General features: G+C 40.6%; 1 protein-coding gene across 1 annotated transcript in view; it reads right to left on the minus strand.

Annotated features, from left to right (window-relative positions):
* The window catches only part of ABCC4 (ATP binding cassette subfamily C member 4 (PEL blood group)), a 246,631-nt gene that overhangs the window by 116,436 nt on the left and 112,313 nt on the right, over window positions 1–17,882 (minus strand). The window contains exons 15-19 of the mRNA XM_072760858.1: window positions 14,612–14,821; window positions 12,996–13,136; window positions 12,579–12,616; window positions 11,941–12,035; window positions 10,015–10,161 (exon numbers count right to left, since the gene is read on the minus strand). Of these exons, the coding sequence (XP_072616959.1) occupies window positions 10,015–10,161; window positions 11,941–12,035; window positions 12,579–12,616; window positions 12,996–13,136; window positions 14,612–14,821 (631 nt within the window). The remainder of the gene's footprint in view (window positions 1–10,014; window positions 10,162–11,940; window positions 12,036–12,578; window positions 12,617–12,995; window positions 13,137–14,611; window positions 14,822–17,882) is intronic.

Genomic DNA, 17,882 nt, shown 5'->3' on the forward strand with positions numbered 1-17,882 from the left:
TCAGGCTCCCTGCATGGAGCCTGCTTCTCCCTATGCCTGTGTCTCTACCTCGCTCTTTCTCTCTCTCTCTCTCTCTCTCTGTGTGTGTGTGTGTGTGTCTCATGAATAAATAAATAAATCTTCAAAAAATAAAAGAAAAATTAAGCAAGTGCGTTCTTTTGCTTAACACATTCTCAAAATTTCTATACTTTTTCACTACATGCCTTAAACTGAGTAAAGAATGAGATCACTCCCTAAACCAAAAGAACACTTACTGGAACCCCTATTTAAAATTAGGAACAAATTGGGGTACCTGGGTGGCTGAGTTGGTAAAGCATCTGCCTTCAGCTCAGGTTATAATCTCAGAGTCCTGGGATAGAAATCCCACATGCGGAGGCTGCTCTGCAGGGAGCCTGTTTCTAACCTCTGCCTGCTGCTCTCTACCCCCACCTCCGCTTGTGCTCTATCAAATAAACAAAATCTTAAAAATTAATAAAAATAAAATTAGGGACAAATCAAAATCATTATCCAGTTACTGACTTCAACATCTTAAAATCAGGGACATAACCTGAAAAATCACTCAGAGCAGATGCACTGCTTTCCACTGATGTACTAACAACACATGGCTCTAGAGTATTATTTCTACTAACAGTGGACCTGGACGCAAGATCTTCCTATCACGAAGAGCATGACTGTATTTGGAATGATGTCTGGATAAAGATTTTTAAACACATAACAAGCCTAAAATAGACTTTCCAGGTGTTCAAGAGGCTGAAACATATCCCCATGTGATACAATCTATTAAAATGCAAATGCAAAAAAGAAATGAAAGGGAAATAATTCCAGAACAGAGAACTTGATTTTCTGATAGCTTTCCACTTAACCACAGTATTTAATAAACTCCCATTCAAAGTGTTCTTTGAAGCCTGTTGGGTTTTTTTTTTTCCCCTAGATGTTACAGAGTTTATACCTAAATGAGGGGGATATTTCTAAAAGAGTTATCCTGGTTACAAAGAATGAAAAGAACACTCAAGAGATCATGGTTGATTTCATTACAACTTTCTTAAGGGAAAAGTTGTCGTTGTTTATCTTCTATCCACCATCAAAGCATCTATAACATATTTCTAAAACCCCAAAGAGGGGCACCTGGGTGGTTTAGTGATTGAGCAGTGCCTTTGACTCAAGGTGTGATCCCAGGGTCTAGGGATTGAGTCCTTCATCCAGTTCCCCATGGGGAGCCTGCTTCTCCCTCTGCCTGTCTCTGCCTCTGTGTCTCTCATGAATAAATAAAATCTTTAAAAAGTTAAAGCCTAAAGAGAAATATGTGTCAATACTTATTAAGGGCTGACTTCCTTCTTTTTGGATATACTTCCTGGAAATAATCTCTAGCACTCAGTGGTTCCTGATGGATCAGAAAAGCATTTGAGTATCAATCAAGAGTCTGGTTAAAAGCTGGGCTGGATTTGCTACAAGCACAGGGGTTGTTATCTTAAATAAATCATATACATTTGTTTCTTAAATTCCTCTCTCTCTCCAACTAGTGTGATTTCATTTTGAAACAACTGGTCTTGAAGTTCCAGGAAAATAGTTTTTAGAAATTTTATGCAATCAAGGCCAATGACTTACGTAATTGATTATGGCAAAGAAATATACCACAAGACTGTGTGTGTAAGGGTGTGCTGTGTGTACATGTAAATCAAGATATCTGCTCTACTACAGTACTAAATCTTTGGTTCTGGGGATCCCCGGGTAGGTCAGCAGTTTAACACCTGCCTTCGGCCCAGGGCATGATCCTGGGGACCCAGGATTGAGTCCCACATCAGGCTCCCTGCATGGAGCCTGCCTTCTCCCTTTGCCTGTGTCTCTGCCTCTCTCTCTGGATCTCTCATGAATAAATAAAAATAAATATTTAATTCTATTTTCTTTTTTTTTTAATTCTATTTTCTATATAGAATCATCAAATACTGACACTCAATTGGGGGGGGGGTGCTTGTTTTAGAAATAATCCACAATCTGCAAATAATCTAGGTTGCAAAGCCCTTGAAAATATAACCTTTTTAAAGATTTTATTTATTCATGAGAGACACAGAAAGAGAGGCAGAGACACCACCAGCAGAGGGAGAAGCAGCCTCCCTGATGAAGGACTGGATGGATCTAGAATCACAACTGATGGAGCCAAAGGAAGATGTTTAACCACTGAACCACCCAGGTGCCCCCAAAATATGGACTTTTTGTCCCAATGCAAGGGAACACAAGTTACAACCAGGAGAGGATCAGTAAATGTTTGAGTAGAGAAAAAGCCTCCCTAAGCCTCCCTTCAATTTACTAACTGTGAAACATGAGGCCAGAGAAGGGTCTGGCACAGCTACTTCAAAGGTATATTCCAACAGAACGGGGTCTTTACCATATCTCAACCTACAACTCAACCCTCTGTGAATAATTTAAAATGTCTACTGATGTTTTAAAATTAATTCTTCCTCTTTACTTCTTCAAGAACATATAGCTTATAAAGTAAAACTATTGGGTAGAAACACTTGTCTTCAGTGCACAACCTCACCCCAAGGAAATATATTAGGTGTCTGGCAATTTCATTTCCATGACTGGAAGGTAACAGGAGAAGTTGGAACCCTGCATAGTGTACTTCCACGAACCACAGGGTTCCAAAGAAAACCATATATTACGGTTTCCGCTACATGCCGTCAGACAAGAAGCATAGTTCACCATAGTTCTGCATGCCGTCAGACCAGAAACATAGTTCACCATAAATAATTTACTACAAATTCTACTTTGGAAAAATCAATAAAGAAGGGTTCCAATTAATATAAACACTGAACATAAAGATAAAAAGGCTCTAATTCTATTTCAACACTCTATAAAGTTGCAATGTTCTTAAAAGGTAGGGTACAGATAGATGCCAATAGACTCCTGAAACCATTCCTTCTTCTGTCCCAGGAACAAATACTAATCAGCTACAAAGTGTCCAGTTATGGGTTCAGAAGCTTTTGCAATAACATAATAGATAGACTCTATGAGGATGGAAAGCCCAAGGCTAAGAGAAGAGACTGGCAGTCAACACATTAATTGCCTAAATTAGAATTTAACCATAATTAGGACAAATACTATAAAGACATGATTTAAAACATAACCAAATTTTAAATTTTATGTTTAAATGTATGAAATAAAATGTCATGATATATTTAATTTATGGAATAAAATGCCATAGGCTCAACATTGTAAACATCTGAATTTTTCCCTATTTCCTTGATGTCAAAAAATAAATGTTTAAAGTAAAGGGAGCAGGGAAGAAATGATAAAAGACTAAGATTTCAGTTATAAAATGAATATCAAAGTTCACTCCATGGTGTCACAGGTGAGCTACCAAATCAAATTGTTGATGGCTAACAACTGACAGTATAGCAAAACCATATGGACCTTCGACCAGCAAATTTCCCTCCACTCCCAACTCATGTCAGAGGACTAGGCTTTATATATATTTATCAATATTTATTCATATTGAAACTGGCTCAGAAATACTATTCCAGTTTTCCTTGAAATGGGTGCACAAAAGTAATAAACCATGTCACACAAAGAGCTACAAAGTTGAAGTAATCCTCTGTGTGATGGGGATGGGGGGGCCCACAGGAATGTTAAATAACAGTATTTGAACTACTATAAATCACACACCCTGTAAGGTAATGCCAAAGTACTGTGCGTATGAACACAAGAAATTCAGATCCACTAGTGATGTCCTGAGTATCAAGTACTGCCTAGCCGCAAGTTGCCTGAAGCCTGAGACAACGCAAATATAAAATCAATGAAAACCAAGGAATCTGGGAGTATGAACATTGTAGCCAAAATTTTAGAGTGGAGAACTTATTAATATATATACACCTATACTAATATACACACATATTATCACCTAATATATATTCTACTAGGAAATAAAGCAACGCAGATAAAATGCCATACTTACGAATTCCTGAGAGATCACATGATTACCACTTTGAACAGGGCACAATCTTCCCAAATCTTATCTTTTTAATTTTATTGGACAACCGCAAACAGTGCTTTCTCTGTTACTAAGCTGTCAGTATTTCCATGTATAATTATTAGAAGAAAAAAAAAACAGGAATAAAGAGTAATCAGAACATTCTAATAGACTAAAAATGTATAGCAAAATGGTGCAATATTTACCAGCTCTGGACAAGAGCTATAATAATCACCTTTGGACAGATTACTGACAAAATAACAATAGTAATCAAATATATGTCACTATGTAACTATTTAAACTCCTAAGAAAGGCTTTTATGATACTATTAGCAGCAAATGAACTACTCCCATAAAATATGACTTAATATCACCCTGATAAGAGTTTAAGTACATATAACCATTGTTATGTGAAAAAACATTATTTTTAATATGTGACAGCCCGACAGGATTTAATTACCACACCTACTTCAAAACTATTAGCTGTTTCATTCAAACCTGAAAAAACAATATTTATATGGGTATTGAGAATCATTATGATTGATGCAATCTTTTGTGTTATTCCCTTTATAGTCACTTGCATTTGTTATTATTAACAAGGAAGAAAGAAAGGGGAAATGTGTGTTTCTGTTTTGCAACAAAGCTTTTCTGATGATGACTAACCTCTTCCTTTGAACACAAAAAGCCTCTTTTAACCAATGTACATATAAATATGTTCTTCACAATGCACACCAAGCAAGGAAATAAGAAGGAAAAAAAAAAAAAAAACGCAAGCCTGTAGGACTTAAGCCAGAATTAAAGGCAACACAGGCAAGATGAGGACATGAAAGCTGTCAGGAGAGATGTTATTCTTACTCTCAATTTCTTACAACTCCTCTGCTCTCAAGGAAGAAAAGCCATAGTTTCTTTTAACCATATCCACAACAGATCTCACTTGAAAGGAAACACAGCCAGGGATTTGGCATGAATGGGCACATTACCAATTTTCCAGCATCACTACTGAATATTTATGTCGGTGACGAATGATGACACCAGTGAAATATTTTAACACGAAGCCTTGCCTTGTAAATCGTCTCGATGCTGTGTCAAAACAACACCTACCATAAATCAGAGCTCTGAGGACCAGTATTTCTTGTTCTAACATGCTACCTGCTCAGCAGAATCACTTGTGTGAACAGGCATAGATTAATGTGGGCTAAGCAGAGCCATCTTCCCTCCTAACTTATAGAGCTATAATTTAACAGGCCTATTATCGTCAAGGTAATTTTGACAGTGCTGAAATATTATACTTGTTAAAAATATGCTTTTAGCACTAACTCCAGTGGTCATTTGAACGGAATAAACAGAGAGGTATCCCTACAATTATCTTGCTTCCCTACCGATGTCTCTTTTCCAGCAAGGCACCAGTCTGTTGACAACTGATTTTATGAACACTACGGCAAGACGGTTTTTCTGGTAGTACAAGAAGCTTACCGTGGTGCTTTCGGCTCACTTTTCACTTGTCCCTGAGTTATTTATTAGCAACCTAACAGTGGATGCTAAGGAGTTCCTTTGCAGGTTCAAGAAACTGAACAATTGTTCAAACCTCCACCACTCACCCCTCCCCAATGCTCAAACTCCTACTTATGCATCTCCGAAAATTCAGGATAGAATTGGGAAAGCTTAATTTCCCACTGAAATTAGAAAGCTTCATCCTTGGGACAATTCTAGATTTTTGATTAGGACAATACACAAATGTGTCTCTCATTGTTCACTATGCCACGATTCACATTCCATACCTTACTGGGTACAAGCACGTTCCACTGGGAGGATAAAATTAACAAAAGCGACAGTTAGTACGTTTGCTTTTCTCCTTCTATAGTACTTAAGCCTAACTGAATCTTTCAGGAAAAAATGATATATACATTGATACTTTCCTTATACCAGACGCATAAACAAGTGAACACACACGTCACTGCAGAAATATCAGTCATATGAAATGAACAGTGGCCACAACCCAGCATTAATTTCGCATTTCACTAAGAAAATAAACACCAACAGTAACTGACACCAGCAGGTTAATTTCTTAAAGCCAAATTAATAAACTGGAAGCAAACAGATTTAGTTATATGGAATCCATGACAGTCACTGCATTCAGCCAAGTGTTATGTCACCATTTCCAGAAATGAAGAAATAGGACAACTATCCACTCATCTTCTCTCCAAAACAAAGGGTGAAATCCTAGAGACTTTCTAAGAATAAAACATCTCTATGGACTCTACCGGCATGGGAAATACTGGTCATATCTCTCCCTAAACTCATGTTTGACTCAGGTCACAAGAGTGACCATATTCTACCCCTTGGAATTAAAATATATGCAGCCAAGTTGTCAGCGGCTGCCTATTCCAGTAACTAGGTAAGAATGTATCAAGTTAAAAAAATCAAGTGAACTTGTTTGAGTTGCCAGACGTTCTGTGGCAACACTCTTTGAGAAATTCGTTAATAAAGAGTTTAATATCTCAAACATAATAAATCACAAAGATTTTTTAAATCTTTGTCAACACTACAAAATGCAAACTCAAGCTACAAAAAAAAAGAAAAAAGATTTTTTTTTCACCTTTAAATTGGGAAAAAGAAAAATACAGGTTTATGCAATAAGGTGCGCGCTTACATTATCCCTGAAATAATGTAGATCATGCTGCCCTCTTGTGCCAGACATAAAAACTAAAACAAATTCAGCTCATCCAAGGAATATGGAAATAATCTCTTAATTTCTCAATGGTTTCCTGTTGACCTGAGATTGATGTTATCTGTGAATTAAGATCTGATAGAACAGAGATGACAACAGAAAAATGTTGATCAGGGAAAAGGCACAGCCAAGGTGCAGCCCACAGCAAGGGGACACAGATCACATCCACAAAGGCACTCTTGGACTCAAGGTACAAGCAGAATGTGTGTGAAAGGCTGGAACAGCTGAAAACATGTGGCTCTTTAACACACACACAATACCATTACCAAAATCCACAGAGGAGGGAAGGCAAAAAGAAGAAAACTCACTTTTACCCTTCTGACACAACCCATTAGCTGATTCAAATTTTACCCCAAACAGTTTAAGATTAATTGGGTTATTAAAAATCAGTGGGTAATAAGATAGCTTATTTGCTTATGTAATGTACTAAGTAAACTTCAGGCAACCATACGTGGGTTCAAAATGGAGAGAAACATTAAGTCATGCAGCTTGGAGAGATGGAACTTTCTTAAAAAATCAGAGCTCTGGGGGAACCTGGGTGCCTCGGTGGTTAAGCATCTGCCTTAGGCTCGGGTCATGATCCCGGGGTCCTGGGATCGAGTTCTACATGAAGCTCCCCAAAAGGGAACCTGCTTCTTCTCCCTCTGCCTGTGTGTCTGCCTCTCTCTCTGTCTCTCTCATAAATAAATAAACAAAATCTTAAAAAAACAAAAAAATCAGAGCTCTGAAGTGGTTAGACAGTCGTGGCTACCAAGCAGATACACGCACTATCCTTCTCCCTAAATCCAAGTCAACAAGGCTGGGATGTCAGTAGGGGTGGAAACTGGTGTTTCGGGGCCCCTCAATGAAAGCGTGGGTCTCTGCATAAGTTCAAAGCATATCAAAAAAAAAGCATCTCCATCCCACTGATGAACAAAATGGGAAACAAAGGAGAAGGGAGACATCTGGGGTGGAAGCACCCATGAAGAAATGTAAAAAGACATTTCTACAATCAGCATCAAGGACTCTGAGCATATTTTGACACAGGTGGCAAGTGAAGCAGGCCATGAAAGGGAACTCTGGCAGGACATTTGCAAATCCATATGAGGCGATGGGACGGGCAGTTCTAGGCATTACCTGGAACTGGCCAAAATGCCTTCCTAGATCTTCTGTTTTCCAAACTCCAAGATGGTGTCAGGATTGTGAGCTCAAAGGAAGCCAACTGATTTCTCCCTGAGAGGGTGCTCTGAAGAACAAATTACTGAGAAGAGAATGATCTACTTTGGGTCTCTCTCCAGGCTGCTCAGAGAACACTGCTACTCAGGGAGCATACCACCACACCGGGCACCTGTATACATTTTGGGAAGATATTTAACAGAACTTAAAAATTGCCATGTCTACCCCTCAGATGGAAAGAAATTGTGTTTTAAAAATACATACAAATCAATGATGTCTACCATGAAGTGTAATTCATAGCTTTGGCTTGTTCTTCCCATTGCCTTCAATGGTACAAAAAAAAAAAATTTAAGAGGTACAAAACTTTTAAACAAATAGTAAAATCTACCACTTAAAATGTTGTTAATTTTTTTAAAATTGTTTCAATCTACTACAAAAAAACAGTTAATAACTCATGGCCCCTAAACATTCTGGGCAAACCAGGCCTATCTGTGGAGTGTTTATTTGGGTTTCTGTTTTCTTGAAGGGATGAAGGCCAGCTAACAGATTTGGGACAGAAGAGACAAGATAAACACTAGTGTGCTGCTCTAAGATTAGTGACCTCGAACATTTAGACTGTGTCTCAAATCCTTGAATAATAAATAAATCAGCAAGTGGAGAGGCCTACAGGTCTTGAACAGGCGGAGTCTGGTTAACTGTGGCCAGGAGCATTCAGAGGCTGTCGTAACAGAAACACAGACCCACTTAATGTTCCAAACTTTACGACTGTAGCTTTCAAATTAATGGGCAGGGTGGAACGATGTGCTGGCTGTCAGATGTGTAAGGCCTCCAGTCCCATTCTCACCACAGATGTGAAAAGACCACAGGCCTGTGGGGGGGCCTCTGGAGGTCACTATTCCTGTGCTCAGCATGGGGTTTGGGCCAAACAAATATGCTGAAAAAACTGCATAAAATCCATGCCTGAAGAGTCTCCTTTAATCCTCACAACAGCCTAGTGAAGCAGGAAGGGCAGCTCTTATTTCCATTAACCAGGTGAGGACGGTCCAACCTTATACCGTACCCTCACCAAGCCTAGGAATCCATATGTGCTGACTGGGTGCCAAACACTGATCTACTCTATCCCCACAATGTCTTGCTAAGGAGGAGGACATAACATCCCCACTTCACAGGTAAGAACACTGAGGCACCTGAGTGTGACTATAACCATAACCAGCTATTACAATCAGTAGCTAACACGAGGTGTGAACCCAGACAGCTGGATCCATAGTCCACACTATGAACCATGACCACATTATGGTTTGCAATTCACCGGCTCAGCAGTATCAACACACTATGTCCTGGGTCACATGGCTGGTGAAGAACCAGGGCAGGTCTACTCCTGTGCTCTCACAAGCCCACTTCCCTGACTGGACAAGTCCTGTCAATTCTCTCCTGCATAAACAAAGCCCCCCTGGGCCTGAACTGTAGGAACAAATGTTGATGGAACGACTCTTCTTCAGAAGCAAGAGAGGTCAAAGGCCTTGGGGTGGAGGCATCAATCACTCAGACACCTCAAGGTGCACTCATGCCAAGGAAAATATTACTGCAGATCTATTTGCTATGGGCCACAAAGCCTATAATATGTAACCAAAGGTCCACTTTAAAGCTAGAGCTTAAAGCCTTTATTGAAGAGAATGTTTACACTTGAATCTTGGGTTTTTGTTAATTTTTCATTATCATTTTAGGTAAACCAGCCAGGACAAGCATATGCTAGAGCTCCGGGATTCCACAGAGAGTCCCTTGTGAGAGGACCCTTCATATTAAAGTATGACCTAGCTTCAGGGTCCATGATGTAGCCAATGTTCCAGCTGTATCCAATATAGGGTGTTTTGTATTTTGCCAAACAAATGCATTTCCTAAATCACAGTCAGCAAACTGAACACTCGTTTACACACACACACACACACACACACACACACACACACACACACTGGAATAGAAGCTTGCATGCACCCCATATTCAGATTCTGTCTGGTAGAAGCAAACTGTGAGTGGTGCTTTTTGTATAAAATGAATCAAGACACACGGCGAGGTGTTCCTAGTGACTCCTGCTTTCAAATGCTGAAATTGAATCAGACACTATGTCAAGAAGACAGATTTACTGAGAAACCTGGTGTCTGACTTACCTATTGGGTTTGTATCAAAGAACAACACTGGAGCTCTCAAAATGGACTCAAACATTTTGTTGTGCAAAGTTTGTGAAGAATTAACAAGGACATAGAACACCAACAGAGATCTCGCGATGCCAAAAAGGACAGTAGCCACCGTTAAACCTGAAATAAAAAAGCATCCTTCAGAGAACAACATCTCCTTTTTTTCAGCTGAAGCGTGTCAGGCAGTTTAGGAAGATATTATGTATCTGATACCATAAAACACGAGGATTCTGTAAGAGTTCAATGCATTTGCAAGATCCACTTAAAAAGAGTAATATAATTTCTTTTTCTCTGATTAAATAGAACCTATATGAAAAAAATCAAGTGTAAACTACAATTTCATGCTAGGCTTTTCTAATTCATTGACAAGTTCTACTAAAAATTCAGAAGAAAAAGAATTAAAAAAAACTGTTCATCTTCCCTTCTCCATTTACAGGTTTCATAATCTAAAACTGCAGTATGCTCTGACACCAACGTGTGAATTAACAGGGAACAGGGGAAATGATGTACCATTTCCTTGTAGAAAATGCTCAATTGGCTTTTAAAGAATATGAAAATACCACATTAAGTTGCAAGTAGAAAAATCTCTCAACTGAATTGCAAAAAAATACAAATTATGTGTTAGCATCAAATAATCTCAGTGAGCAACTAATCGCTCATACCGAGTGTTTTGTGTAAAAACACAAAGCATTTTTAAATGAACAAAATCACTTAAATAACAGATTTTATTAAGGACATAAATGAGTACCGATTATGCACGTAAAAATTAAAATCACTTTCCTAACATCTCCTGAATTTCCAATGCTACACAGAATGTGGATAACTTCTGTGATAAATATGCCATCAAGTGCATTTTCTCCCCTTCAGATGACACATCACTGTTGTTTTAACTCTCAAAGCTGCTTTAAATGCCTGAACTCTGTCAACAGGCATTTCCCTGAGGACCCTCATCCTGCTTCAATGTGTAGCAAAACCGCTCTGGGCTCCCTCCGGACCTCTCACTTCCCAATGGTGTCGAAGGTAAACGGCTCGTGTGTTCAGATTTCTAAGCAAGTGATCAACGAAATAAATACCAAATTTCAGTGAGTAGGTTTTCACAAAGATCACTCACTCTATCTTTCGGAAAGCTTGTATGAGTGTTTGCGGTGAAAATATTTAAAATTTTAGATGAGGATTTCCTTTTAAAAGTATGTAATATCACATATATTCTAAGCACTCTTGTGAAAACAGAGCACAGTGTTAATATTAGTCTAGCAAGCCAAATGTTAAATTAATCACACAGTTGGGGACGCGATAACATTGTGATCTCAAGGTAAGAAAAAGAAGGAATCCTAATTCCCAGACACTGGATTTTTTCCCTGCTTAGCTTCTCTCTTAAGTAATTAGTGAAGCCCAAGAGATGAGCAGTATGGGGAAGGGAGCTTTGCATACCTGCGAGGAAATAATGCTTTTATTTGGGGGAACCTTGCTGCCAGAGGATTTCATCCAAGTTCAATAAAAGCCAGGGGTTTATTCAGACAGAATTGGAACAATCCGAATCACAGGGTGGGGATCCGTTTCTAATCCCCTTGCCCATCCAAATAATGATATAAGATTTAGCTAAAGCAACCTATTAGAATAGACAATAGCCACATATTTCCAGTGGCTGATTTTCTGAATGCTCAATTCTGGTTTAACTTCCAAAATCCAGTACAGAGCAAATTAAGAGTCTTCATTCAACTTCTTTCTTCTAGTAGATTTTAAAAATAATTATTCTAATTAATTCACAGAGCAAATGCGACTCAGACTCTTAATCTGTTAAGACATTACTGAATTACTCCTGGAAGCCCTAGTTACTCACACAGGCTCATTGTAAGCACCTCAGACTCCCGGATAATAAAACGAATGATTAAACTTTACCTGAATAAATTCCTAAGTACCAGGGAAGATCAAGCTTCTCAGTGACATTTTCTTTTCCATCTACCGTGACATTCAGGGCACTTTGTTCATTTGCCCTGTGGAAAAAGGGAGAAAAAAATATTAAACTATAGATGGAATTTATAACAACAACAACAACAAAAAAAAGCCTGAATTTGGGAGACATGACTAATGCCAGAAAAGGATTCCCAGCAACTAGGACACTTGGGTGGCTCAGTGGTTGAGCATCTGCCTTAGGCCCAGGTTGTGATCCCGGGGTCCTGGGATTGAATCCTGTATCGGACTTCTCCCTCTGCCTGTGTCTCTGCCTCTCTGTCTCTAATGAATAAATAAATAAAAATAAATAAATTAAAAAAAAAGGATTCCCAGTGTCAAAGGGCCTGGGTACATCCACCTTATAAAAATTCAACTTTCAGTTCTCAAAACTGTGGAGTATCAGATGTGGGGACAGACCATGGAAAAGTTACACTCTACCAGCAAGAACTTTTTCTTTCTCTTCCTGGAAACTAAGGGAAGATTAAGACAGGAGGCTGAAAAAACTCGCCTCTGCCTGACTCCGTGGCAAAGAAAGGCTGCCTGCCAATTTTATGGCACCTTTCATCAGACGTAAAACCACTCACCAATAGGACAGCCACCAGTCCTGAAGAACATAGGCAACCTAGAACAGAGAAAAATCATCACACATCACTTGGCACGCCGACACTGTCACTCACCCAAGGGGATAGTCAAAAGGCTCTGGAAAATGCACACAGCTCTTCCAGCTCTGGTCTATAGCAAGCCCAACATCCCAGGTAACAACACGTCAAGTAAGTGCCTATTACATTTTAAAATCTTTAAAAGACATTTTTTTTTCTAGAAGCTCTCTGTAATATACAAGCAACAGCAGTAAATGTCAGTTACTTTGTTCCCCAAGATAGCACGTTTCCATGCAAATCCAAGTGGACTGCAAAATATGGTAATAATAGTGTAAATACATATAGTGTAAGCAGTACTGTAATCAAGCTGAGGCCACAAAACAAAATAAATGCCCTATTTACCTGAGATGCGATGTTTAGTAGAATAAGGAAAACGATGACAAACCAGTGAGCACCGGCTGTTAAGTAATTCCTATAGGCCTTAAAACCAACTTTTCCTTCTGAACGCCTCTCCTCTGACAAAGCAACCTGTGTATTCTCAATCTGAGAAGGGAAGGGGGTGGGGGAGAGGTAGTAAGAGGCAAATTTTATATAACATACCCCAAAATTTCAAAAGTTCAACACCAGGTTCTGTTGGCAAAGCCATGAGAAAACAAGTCTATCTAACTTGCACTGGTAGGAGTGCAAAAAGCTCTATCTCCTGTGGAGAATGGTGTAAAAATATCTAGCCAAATCATGTATGTATTCACCACTGGGTGAAGCTATCCCAGTTTTAGGAATTGATTGGCAAAAAGGAAACATTGATTGTACAAGGTTATTCGCAACTGCTTGACTTTGCTTAAACTGAAACAGTTTCCAGCACATGCACAATGTACCCAGAGAAGCTTTTTCCACAATAGACAAAATGATACGGAGCTAATGTAGATTATTTGTGTCACGCAGTGACAGAAACAGGAAACATAACAGGAGCTCAAACCATAGGCCAAATATAGTAAACTGAGTAGAAATAAAGGTTCAGAATAGCGAGGGATAGCATGTGGTCTGAATCTTCTGGCTCCTGAATTCAGAAATTGATTTGCAAGTCTGGAATGTTGAGGGGCTAATCTGAAGCCTTATCCAAATCATCCAGCCTTTCAGATTTGGATTGTGAGGGTTTGGATATTGAGGACTACCTGAGATGTAGAGCATTTCTGCACTTCTCTCAGGAGAACGTAGAACAAACTGATGTCCTTGGTGTATACTGCCCTCCGGGATTTCAAAGATGGATAAGATGTGGTTCTTGGGCTCAAAATGTGAGAAAGGAAGACGGGAACTAACTCTAAAGTGTCTGCTACCTGCCAGATCCTTCACATGTTCTACTTCTGTCCCATCAAAAACCATCTGACAATGGAACAAAATAATACCCATCAGTCACTGCAGTGGCACAACATTCCGACCATATAAAAAAAAGTTAACTGATTTAACGTCAACCATTGCAGGACTCGGTGGGAGGGGTCTTTAATGTTTGGGGACACCTGGGTGGCTCAGCGGTTGAGCATCTGCCTTTGGTTCAGAGCGTGATCTTGGAATTCCGGGATCGAGTCCCACATTGGGCTCCCTGCATGGAGCCTGCTTCTCCCTCTGTGTCTCTGCCTCTCTCTCTGTGTCTCTCCTGAATAAATAAATAAAATATTTTGATTGACCGATTTAATGTTTGGATGCAAAAGGGAAGCCTAGTACCACCAGGGCAAGGAAAATTTACCTATGGTAAATTCAAGAGTTCCATCAGCAGTGTGAGCTGCTGCTAGGAACTGTCAGCAGTATATCCACTCCTAAGCCCCATGAGATTTTCCATCCAGAACCCAAGGAGAGCCCTGATCAAGCTTGCTCCCTTCATTCTAATTCTACCAACTGCATGAAACAAGGCTGTGGAAACTTAGAATCAACTCTGAGAGAAATGGAGATGTCATGAGCATCACAAAAGGAAGATGCATGAGGAAGAGAAGATAACCAGGGTTTGCAACAAGAGGAAAACTCACATCTTGTGCCTCAGGAGGGCTATCTTTCAGTGAGTGTCTTGAAGATTGCTGGGACCAAACGGAAGACTCTGAGAAGCTCCGAGTCCTCAGGATGGGAGATCCTGGAGCTGGACTCTGGTCAGCCTCCTCATTTTCCTTCTTCAAAAGAGAGCCGAAATCTACCCCGGATTTCAGAAATTCTGTGTAGGTGCCCTTTTGCACCATTTTTCCCTAAAATAAAAAAAGAACAATTTGACAGTTCATTTGCATTTGATAACATGAATCTAATATGACACTAATCAAAAAAAAAAAAGTTAACCAGTCTTAGATTATAATTTTCTTTAAAAAATCTGCTCTGACACCTGGAATTCTGGTTAATACATCTAGTTCAATTCAACTGGACACAGAATTGACTCTTCTGTTCTCTGCCAAATCCTGTGGTAATTGCTGCAGACATACCATAAAAATGTGGAACTCTCACTAACTTCCAGGGCATTTAAAGAAGCAAAAGCACAAACGTTCCTAGCATTATCAGTACAGTCTATTTAGACAACATGGAAATTAAGGCACGTGTCATGTATTTAAAAGAACAAGGTCAAGCTGGGGAGGATACTCCAGGAGAGTGAAGCTTGACACAAATGTGGACACAAGCTCCTGTGCATGGGACAGTCACCAATCAAATCTCTGTTGATCATGGCCCTGTTATCACATGCTGAACCGGGACAAGACATGTAGGAGGTAGCCCTGGACACAGGGTCATTATTCTGAAACTGCCCACAAACTCAGAAAATTCTCAACTGAAAATTCAATAGTTTACCTGCTAAAGTCATTAACTTAAGTAGCCATTAGAATTGGGTGACTCTAATGCCTTTGTAGTCTACACTGGTCAGTGAAACCTAAGGCAGAGTCAGTGCAATCAAATTCAAGAAAATAAAGGTTAAGAAGCACCACTCATAAACAGCCAATTAGCCTTTCCCAAATCAAGCAACTCCTTAAGCTCTAGCTAATCAAATAATTTTCTTGGAACACACACAAAGTTGTGTGTTCCTCCTTCCTCACAGATTTACATAAAATAATGTGGTGTCTTCACAGTCTTCTCACCCCACAAAAGAATACTCGGCTAATCTACTCAGTGGTAAACAAAATATTAGGCAAAGGGCAGCTCTGGCGAAGGCAGGCAGCCTGGTCCCTACCTGGTAAGCGCGCCCCCCCCCCCCCCCCCCCCATCCCATGCACTGTGGTAGGCTATGGAGAAAAACCCAACAAAGCTTTTGGGAACTGTTCTGATACTACAGAATTAGAAAATTATTCATAGTATAGTGTGCCTGGTCAATTTGGGGTGGGGGGGCAAAATTCATATGCCTTATTTAATTAACTTAGCACATTCCACTTAGTATGTATAAGAGGCAAAAAGAAACTAGTGGTCTAGAGACAGTAACTTCACTCAGCCACACAGCACAGACAAAAGTGGACACAAGAGCAGCTTTCCCCACCCCCCCACACACACACCTCAGCTGCTAGAGAGGGACCGCACACAGACAGACAGTAGGGATGGGTTAACTCATCCAGGGAAGCTCACTGGGAGACAAACGCTAGCTCTGACAGTACTGATATTGGGAGTCAGGTCCTCAGGAAAAGTAGTAAGGGGACCCCATAAGATCCAGGACTGGCCAACCCACTGCTCAGTAGATTGTGATCCAGCCCATTGGCTTTATACTCCTAATCCTGCCAACACCAAGGTTTTACCAGACTCGCTTCACCCCCTCTGCACATGAAGTTAAGTGTTCTCAAGTCTGGGGACTCAGAGCTTCCTATTCCTAGAGGACAGGAGAAGAGCAGAGCTGTGAAACCGCTTCAAAAGAGCAGAGATTCTGCAGTCCTAGCATCTTTCATAAGGCAGAACTTCATTTGATGAAGCGATGGTCTGAGCAAGGGCCTGCTAGAGCAGACCAAGATTAATGATTGAGGTGCTAAGGCTAACAAGCCATGACTGAAACATCAAACACCTACAAAAGCCTGGAAAAGTCTCATTTATCTCGAACCCTAAACCCATGCTACGTGGGGGGGTGGAATGGTGAGCCCCCAAAAACATACAGTCAAGGCCCAAATGTGATACCTATGAATGTGACTTAATTTAGAAACAGGATGTTTGTAGATGCGATCAAGCTGAAGACATACTGGAGTAGGGTAGACCCCAAATCCAACAGGAATGCTGTCACCATGTGACAAGAGGTCCAGACCAAGATGCTGCAGCTGGAAGCCAAGAATGCCAGGACTGCGGGCAAACACCAGAAGCCAGAAGAGGCGATGAAGGATTCTCCCCAGGAGCCATCAGGGAGAGCATGATCCTACCAACACCTTAATTTTGGCCTGGTAGCCTTCAGAAGGTTGAAGAAGATAAGCTTCCACTGTTGAAGCCCCCAGCTTTGTGGTATTTTATTATGGCAGCTATAGAAACTGACACACTAGGCCTGAGCCCATAATACCATCTTCCAACATTCACGGAGACTTCTCATTTTTTCTGCTGTTGGGACACCTGGGTGGCTCATTCGGTTAAGCATCTGTCTTCAGCTCCGGATGTGATTCTCAGTTCCTAGGACTGAGTCCCACATCAGGCTCCCTACTGGGCAGAGGTCCTGCTTCTCCCTCTACCACTCCCTCTGCTTATGCTCCTGCTCTCTCTCCCTCTGACAAATAAAATCTTAATACAATTGCTTCCACTGTTGGGCTTCCAACAAACATCAAGAGGGATCTTTTAAAACTCTGCATTAGAACATAACACTCTTCTGCTCTGGACTATCCAATGGATTCCAACCCATTACTGGGCCAGGTGAGCACTGATCTAAATGCATCTCCCTCACATTTGCCCACTGACTCTACCTCAGATATACTGGCCCTCCGGCCATTCCAACATGCCAGATTAGTTGCTTCCTCAGGACCCCATAAGGGGGACCACCTGCCTCAGCCTCCCTCCCCCTAGATGACTGGGTGGCCAACCCCTTCATATCACTCAGGTCCCGACATACCACCTTCCCCGGAGAGGAGGTCATGCTATCAGCTGCTCCCCTCCTCAATCCCTCCGTTTACATCTATGCCCATAAGAATGCAAGCTGTGATGGCAGGGCCTGGTCTTACTGCTGCCCAGACTGTCACATGTACTGGGAATGCACAAAACACTCTGCTGGGAGACGAGGAACTGGCTATTCCCAGGAACGCATGTCTCAACCAGGGGCACTCAGCGTTCCAACCATGACTCTGTTGTTAACAGAGGACGCTCTTTCAGTAAACCGCA

Source organism: Vulpes vulpes, chromosome 6, assembly GCF_048418805.1.
Source record: "Vulpes vulpes isolate BD-2025 chromosome 6, VulVul3, whole genome shotgun sequence".
Taxonomy (NCBI): domain Eukaryota; kingdom Metazoa; phylum Chordata; class Mammalia; order Carnivora; family Canidae; genus Vulpes; species Vulpes vulpes.